At 35.5% G+C, this 15,112-nt stretch overlaps 1 protein-coding gene across 1 annotated transcript in view; it reads right to left on the bottom strand.

The window, feature by feature from the left end:
- Nucleotides 1-15,112, bottom strand: part of MINDY3 (MINDY lysine 48 deubiquitinase 3) — a 46,098-nt gene that overhangs the window by 18,747 nt on the left and 12,239 nt on the right. The window contains exons 5-10 of the mRNA XM_054649726.2: nucleotides 15,048-15,099; nucleotides 13,048-13,162; nucleotides 12,560-12,633; nucleotides 12,016-12,095; nucleotides 7,294-7,364; nucleotides 6,663-6,743 (exon numbers count right to left, since the gene is read on the bottom strand). Coding sequence (XP_054505701.1) covers nucleotides 6,663-6,743; nucleotides 7,294-7,364; nucleotides 12,016-12,095; nucleotides 12,560-12,633; nucleotides 13,048-13,162; nucleotides 15,048-15,099 — 473 coding nt within the window. The remainder of the gene's footprint in view (nucleotides 1-6,662; nucleotides 6,744-7,293; nucleotides 7,365-12,015; nucleotides 12,096-12,559; nucleotides 12,634-13,047; nucleotides 13,163-15,047; nucleotides 15,100-15,112) is intronic.

Here is a 15,112-nt window from a genome sequence, read left to right as displayed (position 1 = left end):
TATTTTAAAGCCTATTCTCATTACTGAAGCATATGTTGGCATGCTGGGAGTCTCATTTTCTGTTTCTAGTTCCTGCATCTATCCCATTAGGGTCTGGGAACATGGGAATAAGGCAGGCTAAACAGAGAATAAAAGAACATGTACGCCTCCACTTCCAAGGATACATGGTGCCCTGCTCAGAAAGAACATCTGGTCTTCAGACATTTTGGAGAAAAAACATGCAAAGAGACAAATGGCCACAAAATAATTTCCCTGTTGTTTTGCCCAAGAACACTTCACTTAAAAATATCATTAATAGGCATTCACTAACTATATTTAAAACTCTGTTTCCTAAGTTCTGTAATACATTAACGACTCCAGGACATTTTCTCAGGAAGAAAAACTGTAAGGGGAAGAATGATTCCTCGGATTCCATCCAGAACATGTATTTATAACAAGGGAGCAAGGATGAACAGCCATTCATAGAGATCCATTTCCTCAAACAGGACACACAACAGGCAGATAATCAGTTCATAAGCTGAGCAACCACTCTGTCACATGGTGAATACTACATTCCCAATTCTTAGTATTCCCAGTATCATTATCTGCTATAAAAAATATGCAGTTACTAGGCTACAATTAAAAGATAAAGTAAAAGGGAAGGTGCTTTGTAAAGCAAAGAATGGATGGTGTGCGCCTGCCACTATCAAGATTTATCATTTCTACCTCTTAACTCATCTAAAGGTACATGGGGCATGTGGAGAAGTTGTTCATTTTATTTGGCTTCTCTTCACTGTATTACTATAAGTGTATTAAATTCCATATTTTGGAAGACAGTGGTTTAACTTTTAGGGCTCTTAAAAAATTCTGTGTGGAAATGACTCCAAATTTCTCATTCAAAATTCAATTTCTGGAATGATTCCACGAAGATAATCCCCAATAAGGAATATACTATTAGCTGTGACCTAACTGGGGCCTTCCAGTACCTGAAGGGAGCCTATAAGAAAGGTGGAGAGGGATTTTTAACAAGAGCATGTAGTGACAGGACAAGTAGAGATGGATTCAAACTGAAAGAGAGTAGGTTTAGATTAGATATTAGGAAGAAATTCTTTACTGTGAGGGTGGTGAGACACCAGAACAGGTTGCCCAGACAAGTTGTGGATGCCCCATCTCTGTGGATGCTAGATCGGGCTCTAGGCTAGATGGGACTCTGAGCAACCTGGTCTAGTAGAAAGTGTCCCTGGCCATGGGATCTTTAAGGTCCCTTCCAGCCCAAACAATACTATGATGTGAAATATGTATCAGAAAAAAGGTGGTTCAAGATGGAAAAAATTTAAACCTAGAAGTGAATGAACTGTTAGGATATACTTCCCAATAAACTTAACATATAAAGTCAAAAATTAAGCACTTGGGTGAACTAGAGAAGGTACATAAAAGCACAGATAATCAAATGTACAGAACAATTTCTGCACAAGAAAATACTAAATAGAGAGGGAACCATCAGGCTGGCTGTTCTACTATAAAACTCATTTAGGATTGGGATACTTATGAACTTATGAAATGCTGTCTTATTCAGAAAAAATTAAGTTCATTCAGCAATAGCATTTACACTACAAATCTTAAACCAACCATTGGAGTAACTTCAATTCTTTTTAGGAGGCCATAGTTCCCACAAGAAACACCCTCCACCAACATTAATTTTAAAAATGGCTCTCCTCCTGCAGAAAGGAGCTCTTAAATTAACATTAGAAATATTTGAAGAGTCAATGCTGATTTAGTCAGGTGAAGACTACTGTCAAAAACAGAACAACATTTGCCTCCCTGCTCTTAAACAGCACACAGAAAATGGGAACCCTACTTTAGCCTAGAAATGATTTCTGCTGTTGTCTCACACATCTATATATTTTCCTTTTAGTATCCAGACTGTTCCAACAGAATCAATTCCTCTTACTCCTGGAAAATTACAGACTCTATAGCCATGTGCTCTGTAACCATTTTCTGAAGTGAAATCTTCAAAATGTGATTTTAATTTCTTTGATGAAAACATGTTTTTCAAAATCTGGTTACCTGCATTTACTGGTCATGGAAGTGAAAAACAAAAGGAAGTGCACAGCAATTTTTCACTCCCTTCCCTAAGTAGGAGAGTTCTTAAGTTAAAGGATTCACATAGGTTATTTTTGTAGAAACCAAAGTTGTTAACACATAGTAATAATGACTGATTTTTTACACATGCATTTCAATTTCTTTCACACCACCAACAATCTCTGTTGGTGTTCTGAGCTTAATGCTGCACCAGCTCACACTCCCCCTCGGCCCTGCTCTGGTGAACACCACTGCCCCACATTTAGGCTCTCCTACAGCAGTGTCAGTGTTTGGTGAGGTGCCCCTCAGCTGAACTCTGATGAAAGAGATTGTTTAGGAAGAGAAGTCAATGTTCTTTCTTCTGAGAGACAATGCTATCAAGGATGCAGAAGAAAGGCCCTGAGAATGTGTAGAACAGGTTACAGTGATCAAAGTCAGAGAAATAAGAAAATGTAATCTGAAACCAATGTGGTTCCAGGAGTCCAGGACAGGACATTTGCCTTCAAAAGCAGTAATTTGTAACTTATTCAGATTTCTCAGACAGGCATTTTCTCTGCTTATCTGACTCTTCAAGTCTAGAAATGCCACAATGCTGTAACTGAAAATGGATAGCCAATTCTGTTGTGGCCTCTGTGCTCAAAGACATAGAAACAAAGGAAATTTCTTAAAGACCTACACAGCTGAAGTGTCCCCACAGTTTCAATCACCTGATGTCAGCAGACATACATTTATTCCACACTGTCTTTTCACTTTCAATGAGTCTGAATTCAAACTTCAACACAATGTGGATTTGCATGTCACGGCAGAATTAGAAAGCACCTATTAACCTCCTGCTGTTCTTCCTATTGTTTGCACTGGAACATTTCCTTGTTATATTTTGCATAACATTTCAACTTGTTGGTACTCTTTTATACAGTGTCTGACCACATTTTGGCATTCCTAGAAGTTCTGAATTGTCTCAAGTTGTCATAACTTTCTATGAGTATCATAAAAATAATTATGAAATGCCTGCACAACACTCCATCCAGAACATCACAGCCTTATTTAGAGCTGCCCCACTTCCTATTCTCTCTTATCCCTACAACGAAAGAGAAAAAACAACACAAAAAGACTGTAGTAATAAAGCAGATTTTTAGAGAACACTTACAATATCACATATTTGCCTTCACACAGTCTGACAGACCATGCAGGGAAGTTCATTGTGTCAGATGAAAGATTTCTTGCTTGCTTTTGGACTGAAGCCATTTGAAAGTTCTATTCACTGAAAGGAATAGTGGGCAGGGAGAGGCAGAAATTATGGCTGCTTGGATTTAGTAGCCTACAGATAATCTACCTTGTTGCAAATGCAGTCCATGACCACTAGGAGTAATAGCCACATTTATTTTTTTAGAAAACGTTAAATTTGGACTGCTGAGCATTAAAGAGCTATCTGACTTTAAACACACAAAAGCTGTGAAGAAAAATAATATGGTGGTACTAGTTATGGTTTTTTACTAGGGACCCCCCCCAATGATTCACAAAATTTTTCCAACTCTATTATGACACACATAACTATCAGAGCTTTGAAGAACTATTTAGATAATATAGATGTTTGCATGTGCTTCCTGACTTCAACATTTACCCATCTGCAGAACAAGCTGTAGTATTTTTCAAGACAGTCTACTCAAGAAATGAAGATGTGAGGTTCCATTTCACATATTTCCAGATTCTATTTTCTTTCCAAAAGATCTAAGTACAAATAATTATTTGGCTGATGATAGGTTGGTTAAGTCCCAGACAACAAAACTACTGATATTATCTTTAACAAAATGTGCTTCAATCAAAACAATAAAGAAATTATTTGTTATTTCTCTCTATCTCCAAATCTCTGAACTAAAAAAAAAGTTGATTACTCACTGGGTATGTACAGAAATGCTATGACAGTCAAGATGTGGAGATGAAGACCATGCAGGTAAAACAAAACTTACTATTTTAGAAACAGGAGAAACTGCTGACCCACTGCAGACTTGTCTTAAAACTAGGCATTGACTCAACTGTCTCTGTTTACAGCTATTTCATGCAGCAGCAGTTACAAGAGAGCTTAAGCCAAATTCCACAATTTAGGTAATTAATTTTCACTTTAAGCTGCAAGTGTGACCTTCAGCCAAAGATACTGTGCTGCATTTTGCACATTAAAATCCATTGAAAAAATCCGAAGTTTTAGAATGGCATCTATGAACAGAATCATTTATTTTACAAAATAAAACGTTTCTACAGTCACAACTAAAAGAATGGTCCACATTTAGAGTAGTGCAAATGTATTCTGGCAGACAATAGAAGTCTACAATATTTAAATCAAAATGTTCTGAGATAGAGTGTGGTGGTTTATCATTCATTCCACTGATAGGAGAAAAATGTTAATCATTCATCTAATGTATAAAATCTGAGTCAAACATCTAAATACTAAAGAACAGCAGCCAGCTTTCTTTCTTTAAGTAGAGCAATATGCAGAATTTGAGTAAAATCTTTTGCTTGTTAAACCTCCATGCTAAAGGAAATGAAGATTCTGTTCTGTTCCCTAATTTTCCCATGCTAGTTGTCTATAGCAACAGTAGCCTAGGAAGATTGCTGTTTCTAGATTTCTAGACCGAATTACTTAGCTAATGACAAAACTGACTACTGTTCTGCTTTAAAGAATAATTAATAATTGCCTAAGATTATTCTATTTAAAAATAAGGCCTTAAGCTCCTGTAAAATATATGCAGCTTGAAAGAATTAAAACTTGGGGTTTTTTTTAATTTAATCTGAGTTGGTTTTGGCTCCACAGTTAATTTTTCTCTTTCCATTCTGAACATTTCTTTTTCATGTAATCAAACTCACCATCAAACTAGAAGCTACATCCTCAGTATCAAACACCATCTACACAACTACACACACTACAACTTGCTGATTTACCGTTGGCAATGACTTCAAGTTTCTTCCTGCAGTTTTTGACATGTAGCTTCAATTGATACAATAACTGATTGTCAACACAATTTGTATTTCCACTGTAGCTGACATTTCTGCTCCACCTGAAAAGCTCAACAACTGCTACTTTAGAAATGGTGAGGTTAGACACTCAAATTCAAAAACAATGAGCTTTTACACACCTTCAGCTCCTGCTTTGCCTAATAATAATAACAAAAAAAATTTAAGAAATTCTTTGCCAAGACCATGTCAATTCTTCATTCTGTTTTTAATCATCACAAGCTAAAGTTCTACACAGCCTAAGTGGAGTTCAGTGAAGAAAGAAGAACCAATTGGAGACACCAGATATTGATACCCAGTTACTCTAAACCCAGGAAACAGCCTTCAGTATCCTAAAAGAAAGAGCATTAGAAGTGGACTTCTGTCAGGAAATGGCCTCTGTAGACACTGAGCATTAGCTGTGATAATTGTGACAGGAACACTAGACTGGCATTAACAGAGTAATTATACCTATTTGTATCACATTGCTGTCTATATGGTACTGACTTTGATGATATCATTCAGAAAAACTGGGGATAAAATTGAAATAAAAAAGCTTTACTAGGAAAGACTGGGGAGAGAGTAAAGCAGAAAACAAATATCCAAAGGTGAAGAAGGACTTTTCTATTCCATGAAGGAAGAAAGAATATTTATCTGACATCAGGGATTAAAACTTTGCAAGAAAAAGTTTCAATGTGTAAAACTGGCTAATTAATTTCAAGGATTTTTTAAATTTTAACTTTAAAGATTAAAAAATACTAGTACACTAACTTTCAATATCTTGTGGAGGTTTCTTTCTTAGTAAGGAAAATCTAGGCATTTGTATTGTCTTTCTAAAGATTAGGCAAAAGTTTTACTTAAGGAAATTCAACTGTTCGAGAATTTACAGTTTTATCTTTGTTGTATGTTCCGGTATTTATTTTCAAGATTTATAGTTAAAGTTTTAATTAACTTTTTAAGATATTCCGTATAGGGAAGTTAACTTCTAGTAAGTACCAATAAATATCCTAGTAGGTACCATTCAAAGTTTCAATAAAATTTTTAATCAGAAACAAATGTTCTTAAATATAAAATTTAAGGTAAGAAACTTACAGTCTTCAACTAAAGAAACAGAAATTGTCTCCTTGGAAAATCTGATTTAAGATTTTAAACTGAGAGTCCTCCCAAAAGCATTTTATGTTTTACAGGCTACAGTAGATATCTGACAGAATATATATAAAGAATTATTGTAACAGTCCTGACATCTATTTTAAATCTAGAACAACCAACTACAGATTAAAAATTGTGAAATACTGTCAGGGAGATGAAACTACTATATAAATCCCTCTTACACTATAGAAATTTAAGACCGTACTTATCCCAAGCATGGTGTTCCAAAGCATAAACTACCCCCAGCCCAATAAACTAAGCTAAAACTGGAAGACTTCACACTGCAAGTTATGAAATATTGCTTAAGTATGGGAACAACTCTGCCACCAAGGAAAGGCTTAATTAACAGTTTTAGTGACTATGTTTTTAGATTAAAGCCACATAAAAGTCACCTTGTAGCAAGATCTGTACTTTGAATTTATGTGGTGTTTATCTGCCTGAGGTTACCAAAACCACATCTAACATACCTTGGCAAAGAAGACTGTGAGGTGTGTTTCACTGCCAAGTATCCAAATTGGAAATTTTGGAGATTTCAAATAGGAGCCAACCTAAAAAGGTACAGCAAAATCAGAAATACAAAGCAAACCCAGAAATGTCATCTAGTTAGTGACCAAATTAATGAAAATTTAGTTAGTTTTCAGAACAGTTAGGACTCCACTGATATAAAATGTTGAATAAAATGATGTAAGTGTTTAGCTTGCAGACAAGTACTATGCTTAACAATACTATAATCAGATGCTAATGAAAGGTAGAAGTCCACTTGATTTATTAACTGGCTTTGGATTAATTAATTTAGAATTGACATTTATTTTATAAATTAAAGGACAGCCAGTTGCAGTCAAGATACTGACATTCTGCCAACTACATTATTTTCTTTAACTCTGCGTTAAGCTAAAGGAATTTAATACAGACTATAAAGAAAGCATTTTATCATATATTTGTCTTAATATATGTCTCATATATGTCTCAATAGATGAATTTCAACGTTATTTGAAAGTTCTTTAAGATCTCCAATAGTACACAGTAAAGCTTTCAGTAATATGTTAAAAAAGCCCACAACACCTTAACGAAAGAAAAATTATGTAGAAAACAGCTTACCTTACAATATCTCAGCGATTCCATCAACGTCAAGAAGCCTACTGTTGCCTGTTTGTGTATGCCAAGAAGTTCTGTTCAAAAGAAAACACAAAATTTATTCAAGAAAAATCTGCAAATTCTGTTTTAAGCCATTTTTTTCTTACTTTCAAATTTGGTCAAATAATAACAATTTAGAAACATTAGCAAATCATCAAAATATAGTCAAAAATGGTAATTTCTCTCTCTACAAAACAAGATCTCTATAAATAAGATCTCTCTATAAAATAAGATCCAGACTCAAGGTTTTAAGAGGTTCCTGTTGATAGTCTCTTTTAAAAACCTGTTGGATTGTATAGGAGGGGAATATTTACAATTTACATCACAATTAGTCTTAGAAAAATCTAAGAAGAATAGCTATCCTCAAGAAAAGAAAATCCCATATACATGCATAAATGAATGCTTTTTCCTCTCTCCCTCTTTTTTCTTAAAGTTCCTTGGTCATATTTATCTTACGCATTTCACATTTTGAATAATAAAACACAATTTTTGAAAGAATAATTTTTTAAGTAGAAAAACGAATTTGATTTTCAATACTGACTTCCATTTAAAGCTCTCAAACACACACAGCTGCCAGAAATAGCTGAAATATTTATGTACTACTGATTGGAAGAGCACTTACAGAGCCTTACTTGAGGTCCTCTAATATAAATAAAGAGAAAGTACTGCAAAATTCAAGCTTCAAACCTAATTATACAGATTTGGAAGAAGCTCTGGGCTTTCATATACATCATCTAAGGAGCTCCAAGTACTGTCTGCTTAGAGCAGCTCTGCTGGATCCCCAAACACTGTCTAACAAGAGCAGCACATACTGGAAGCATACACTATGATCAATTTAAGAATATCTGGATTTCCTTTATTTTGTTGAACACTGACTTCCATATTTGAAAGTTCCCTCTAAAACACTAAGCCTCAACCATAATTTTTAACACCAGTCATCTGTGGACAGCAGCATAAAACTGACATCTATACCGATAGGATAAAGCCTCAGGACCATAGCAAGTGAAAGAAGCCATTCTGAATTTAAAAGATTCCTGGATTTGCAAAGTGAACTCTGCAGTACCAGGCTTTGCTATACTCCCTTCACTAACTTCAAGTTTACCTCTGTATTTTGCATCAGTGCAGAACAGTTGTTATAGTAATGGTTTAATTTTCCCCTCTACTGTTAAGCAAAAGTCCCCATATATACAATTCTGAAAATCAAAACCCAAAAAACTTACAAACACAATCTTACTCACTACCTTTGTGTCTGGAAGTACAACTCGTTCCTTAGAGTGTGAGCTATAGATATTAAAATGATCTTTGCAGTGTATAATTCTTTGATCTGAAAGCTGTGCTTTTACAGATTACCTTCAAACTTGCTTGGAATTAAAATATTCAGGGTGCATAGATTATCCTTTGCAAAACCCCATTATCTCCCTGGCTAATAGCTGAATGGCTATAAATTGCCATATGCTGAGACAATTCATCCTTTCTTCGAGCTGAGGGAAAGAGAGCTATAGCCCAATTAAAAAAACTAGTGAAGAATCCTGCAAACTAGGGAACAGCTAACATACAGAAATAGCACATTTATACGTGCAATGAAGGAAATGAGTGGCAGAAGTAAGCAACAGTACATTAGAGAAGTAATTTTATGCATCACATATATTTCTTAAAAACCAATAACAAAAATCGATGCAAAGTTCAGTCTGCTAAACAAGGGCTTCAGATGTAGGAGCCAATACCTGGGCACAGAACAACTAAGTCACATGTAAATAATATTTACTATTCAGAAAATTATTCAAAATAATTCTATGCTTAAGTAGTTTGTTCCCCTGAAAGATAACTAGATGAGAACTTTCACTGATAACTAGAGAGTGCTGTGATGCTGGCTACAACAGTAGCCACACACTGTGAATATTCTGAATAGTTAGAAGTCAAGCTCCACAGACTGTGTATCTGTGTAGGAAGCTCCTAGGTTAACTTCAGCTTGTATTCACTGACCTACCTATGCCTCCTTCAGAAGGAGCCAACAGAGAGGAGAGACACAAAAGCAAAAACTGCTCTCAGATGATTTACAAAGAAACAAAAGGAGACTAGCTGCACTAAATCAAAGTTTATTCTGTGAATATCCTCACCCCTCAAAGAGAGAAGATGACTGGAAGATATCTGATAGCACCAAAGATCAACTAAGAAAATGAATATTTATGCCTCTTGTCACAAAGTTAGTTTCTCTTGCTTGGAAAAGCACTTTTGCAAAGGACTCAAATTTTGGAACCCGTTTGTTTCCATCCGCATCAGCACAGCGCCACCCAGCGGCCACACCAACCCCACAAATCCCTGGCACCGCCCGGGAAAAGCAGTTCCAGCCCTGGCTGCATTCGTAGGGAACTGCTACAGCGCATGGAGGAACAGCAGCCCTAAAAAAGCAGTAAAAATTACCAACTACCTCCCCGTATCTTCCCACCGTGGATAGCTGTGGCAAGAGAAGAGATCAGAATAAGAAGAAAGAAGAACATATAGATAGTCAAAGAAGAGATACCATTTCACTGGCATTTTTAACACCACTGGCCAAGAACAATTCCACTTAGTAACTCCTACCCTGTTTGGAAAATATGCCATACTGTGGGAGCCAGTGCTGTGAGTATAATCTGCAAAGACATGGTAATTCCTCAAGTTTGAAACTCAGTCTGTTCCTTCGTCATTGCTAAAATTACTGGCAGTACCTTTACAATGGCTTATAAATAATTGTAATTATTTATTAATTAAAAACTGCTTAGCTAAATAGTTGAAAAAGAGGTAAAGTGACTTCAGATAACTTCTGAATAAAACAGTATTCAGTTGTTATTTTGATACCTTTAACCCTTCTACGTGAAAAGCTCATAAGCATTGACATGAAATAAGCTCAAGGTTTTACACACAAAGAGAAACAAAATCCAAGAGAAATGCTCAAACAAGAAAAGATGACAAAAAGGATTTCTATATAAAGGAAATGTGACAATGTATCCAAAATTCAGCCTAGCCTAAGCAGTTGTGAACAGTACCAGCTGCTCTTTATATTTTTGATAGACTATAACAAATCACTTGGTAACAAATACGTTTATAGACTTAAGACTGCGTATAAGCAGGTTCTGGCTGTAATTATCCAACAGCTTCAAGAAAATGGAGGGCTCCCAATATAAAGTCCAATTACTTGACTGGTCAGAAAAACTAACAGGACACATAATACCAGATCCTTAAGAAGTACTAAAGATCATTTTCTGTTCCTCCACTTTCCACAAAAAGACAGACTCTATGGGAGCCATCATTCCAGGTTTTTAGGGCAGAACTGACCGAGAACCTAAATGCTGACTATTACTGCATGCAAAGCAAGTTCAGCATTCTCAGAAAAGAAAAAAATTCCAATCTGGATAACTAAGAAAAAGCCTACCAGAAAGATAATCTGAAAGGCAAATGAGGGAATGAATTCACAGTTTTCAAAACCAATATATTGAATTGCAGAACAGCAACTTTGCCTAATGTAAAGGAAAGCTCCTAGAAAACTCAGATTGATCAATCATAATCGAAAAATTCAGAAAGATATCATAATCAAAAAGGGAAAATTAAAATACTGAAGAAAACATACAGATAAAACCCAGAAGGCTAATTGAAACAAATTTCTATTAGAAATAGGGAGGATAAATGTCAACAATGTCAAATAGAGGAAAGTTAGATAGAATATCCAAATGACATTCTGTAAGTCTGAAAGCATAGGCTGCATGAAATCATAATCAAGTGCAAGTCTAAAATGCCTCAAGGGAGATTATATTACTTGTTCATCATCAAACCAGAGCATTTTGATTCAGGTCTTGCATGGATCTGTCCTGAACCTCATTTCAAGTAAGTATTTTCTGTGCTGACTTAGATGATGGAAAAATCATTGTAAGAAACATGCTTATGAACCAGAGATGGACTTTGCAGCAGTTAAAAAGGAGATGTGAACAACTCAAACTGTTCCTGTTTTCATATAATCTCTATTTGTAAAATGAAACCCAAAACCCACAAAAGCTCTCTAATCATGAGCCTCCACTGAATCACTCCCTTATGTCAATGTCTTTCCTGCACTGGGGAGCCCAAAACTGGACACCCCACCCCAGAGTTGGTCCCACAAGTGCCAGAGAGAGGGAAAGAACCACCACTTCTCTTCAGCTGCTGGCTGCCCTCCTGCACAGCCTTCCTTGGCCAGAAGGACACACCAGTGAGTGAGTGCAGCTCACTGCCCACAGGGGCCACGGGCCCTTTCCTACCAGGCTGCTTCCCAGCCAGCCAGTGCTGCCCTGAGCTGTTCCATGGCTTTATTCCATCCTGGATGTAGGACTTGGCTGCACCTCAGGACATTACTGTCAGTCCATTTCTCTAGTTTGATGTGGCTGTTTTGAACAGTGACCTTGTCTTCAAACTTTCCAAATTGCAGAGACTGCACTCCCTTCCATCATCCACATAACATCTACATTCAACTTGTAGCTGGCAATCCTGTATTCACTGATATTCACTGTATTCACACCAGCAATTTTGTGCAAATGTGTTTTACTTCCATTTGAAGTCTCCTTAATTCAAAGGGCAGTAAACAAGGAGACTATCAAATCAGAAATGGAATATATTCCAAATCTATAGGTCAGCATCTCAGAGTATGTAAAAAATAATAAGCATAAACTAGAACCAACTTACTCATTCCTGAACATTCTCTGTCTCCATCCCACACGTTAGAAACAGCATGTCCAGTCAACAGCAGATTAATCAAACTTTGGCTACACAACAGAAAGAAATTATGTAAGACACAGGAAATTAAAAGGGACATGAAATTTATTTCAAAAAATATGGTTATTTGTAACAAATTTAAAAATTATTGGATTACCCAAGCAGACCTTTTGTAACTATTTTCCATTAACTAGTATGTATTTTAATTCAGGAACCCTAATTATCATTTCCACTCTCTCAAATATGAACTTGGTATAGAATGTAGCCCTGAATTTGAAAATTATCCATCTGAAAATTCAACAAGAACAGAAGCATTTCCTCAGAACTGATGTACTAAAAGGAGTTAGCAGGGAAATAGACACACTTTTTAGTGTTGCTTTTAGTTATTTTTAAGTTACAATTGAGTCTCTCTTTTAATGTCAGTAACTTCCTAAAAGAATGATCAGTTACATAAGACAAAAAATTAGCTCAAAAATCTATTTTAAGTGGTAGCAAACTTTTTCTTGCAGCTTACCTTCCATGACCATAAACAGGATCTATTAATGGCTCAGTTGCATCTTCAATTTCATTTTTTATGTTTTCTATACCCTGCAGAAAAATTACAAACATTTTTGCTGTCTTAAGGAATGAGCTGCAACATTTATACAACAGAATGCAACAGTGAAACAGTGGGAAGCTGATGTTTTTACATGAACTGATAAAGGCTGCTTTCTCTTCAAAGGAAGATGTTTTCAAACATCTTGCAATGAAGGATGTTTTCAAAATGTGTAAGTCTAAGTCTCCCAGATCAAAAGAGAAAAAGACAAACCAAAACCCAAAAAAACCAAAGGACTGAGCCTTTCAAATTTTTAGGCTGGAACTGTACTGTAACAATTTATCTGGACTTGACTTAGTTCATCAGTTTATCTGTTCACCTTTTACAGAAAAAGGGTTACATGATCAAACCTTCTCTTAACAAAGAAATAAAACCCACCCAAAAAATACATCAAGCAACCCACAAACCTTTGTCAGTATTACAGAATACAGAAAGAGCAATACTCCAAATCTGTTTGTCCATGCTGAATATTGATCCCAAACTGCAGCCTTCAGTTCAGGGAAGCTTTTAAATGCTCGTTTGCTAAAGACAAAAAACAATAACAAACAAACAACAGAAAAGAAGTATGTATTGAGATGAAGCATTAGAATAGTGTCACAAAGCACTACCAAGAATTACTAACACCTAACATGAAAATGTAAAAGTAAAAGTAGAACAGATCTGGTGTTATATACAGAATGACACAGCAGCTCCCCTGGAGTTACAGAAACTGCCATCTGCAGATGATAAATAATTCTGGAGCAAAATGCAAAAATGAGCGATTTTTATATGCAAACATTAACCATAAAGTTACATATATGTGTGAAAGAGCTGAGTGGCTTGCACCACTACTGTAATTCTATAAAACAATGTTACTGAAATTGCAAAGAGACTGTATGTCACCAAAATAACATTGGCACTATATAGTGTTCTGAACAACATTCAGCCCAGAAACAGTGGAGAAATAAACCTTCTACTTAACCAGGTAAGACTATCTTCCAGGCTTTTGAAGCAATTATTTTATTTCCCATAAGAATTTGACCTTGTTAGGCACTAGCTCTGGAAAAAGTAAATTGTTCAAAACATTGAACAGTGGTACACTGACATTTGGGATATTATCTTATTGCATAATATGGTAACTGCCTGGATGATAAGGTAACACCATGTGATCCTATGTTTAAAAAGGAAAAAAACTGAAATAAAAACTGAGGAAAGAAAGAAATTCACCAATATCCCAGTGAAGCAACACACTTGCAATTCCTTGGGTAGTTAGAGCTAAATATTACATTTCAGAACACAAACATTATTTTGAGTAATTCAAACTAGATCATAGTCTTTGCTTAGCTTACACAAACAGTACATTATTTTTTTTTTCTGGTTTCTTGCACACTTTTAGTGAGCTTTGTTTAAAAAAGAAACAAGATCTACAAAAATATATCCACAGATGGGTTTACTCTGGCTACTACTTGATTTCTAAACATCCTTTCTTCATCAGCAGAGTACACATGGCATACAAGGTATGCAAGGCAAAGCCAGTTCTGAAATCCACCTGATGTCTAAAGGCAAATGCCAGAGCACTGATTCCAAGCAGAATGACAGAAAAAAAATAATTTGGAACCACAAGTACAAAGACTGAAGGGGTGAGCAGGAGGGGAGGAGGAAGGGCAGGAAATTAGTGTTTTGAATAGCTAAGGTTATAAAAATTTTATATTCTCCTCTTTCTTATTTCCTTATATGACAATGGATTTAAAAAATAAACTATAATTAGTACTGATAAAATGAGCTGTGGTTATTTCAGTTCTAATTAGCAACATTTTCCATCTCAATTGTTTTTTGGAATTCTGATGCTCTTTATTTACTCTTTGGGGATTGATTTGTGTAATATTTACCCAACTGTTCACTATGAAAATAAAAGGCTGTTACCTTTAAATATAAACTCACTAGAACTGTGAGCTCTGGGTTTGGACCCCCAAGAAAGAACTAAGTTTAAAGTATGAAACATTTTAAAAAAATGTTTCTTATGATATCTCAAATCAGGAAAAAGTACTGATGACATTATATAATTATTGAGGATTAACATCTTTAACTTAAATAGTAATCTTAATTAGATTCCCAGAACCCTGTGTTCATAAACTTGAAATGCATAAACTATCTAGCCAATTTATTACATTGCTCCAGTTTTATTTTAAAGCCTAACACTTATGCTCGAAATGATATTCCATTTAAAATGTTCCATTTAAATGTCCATTTAAAATATTCCACATAAAATGCAAAGGAAAAACACAAAACCCCCCAAACCAAAACTTGAAATCCAAGTTTAACCTGATGAGTAACACACAAAAAGTTCCTCAGCATACCCCTTTCAGGCCTGTGAATATCAGTGTAACTTCAAAATATTGCATTTTAAATGTTCCAACATATTACTTACTGAATTAATGCATGAAATCGCTCAAAGCCAAGCTCTTCGACAGCCAAGGCAGCTATACACAAGAG

Source organism: Agelaius phoeniceus, chromosome 1 (genome assembly GCF_051311805.1).
Source record: "Agelaius phoeniceus isolate bAgePho1 chromosome 1, bAgePho1.hap1, whole genome shotgun sequence".
In the NCBI taxonomy this organism is placed as follows: Eukaryota; Metazoa; Chordata; class Aves; order Passeriformes; family Icteridae; genus Agelaius; species Agelaius phoeniceus.
Note: the sequence above shows the minus strand (reverse complement) of the source record. Positions and strands in the feature narration are given on the sequence as shown.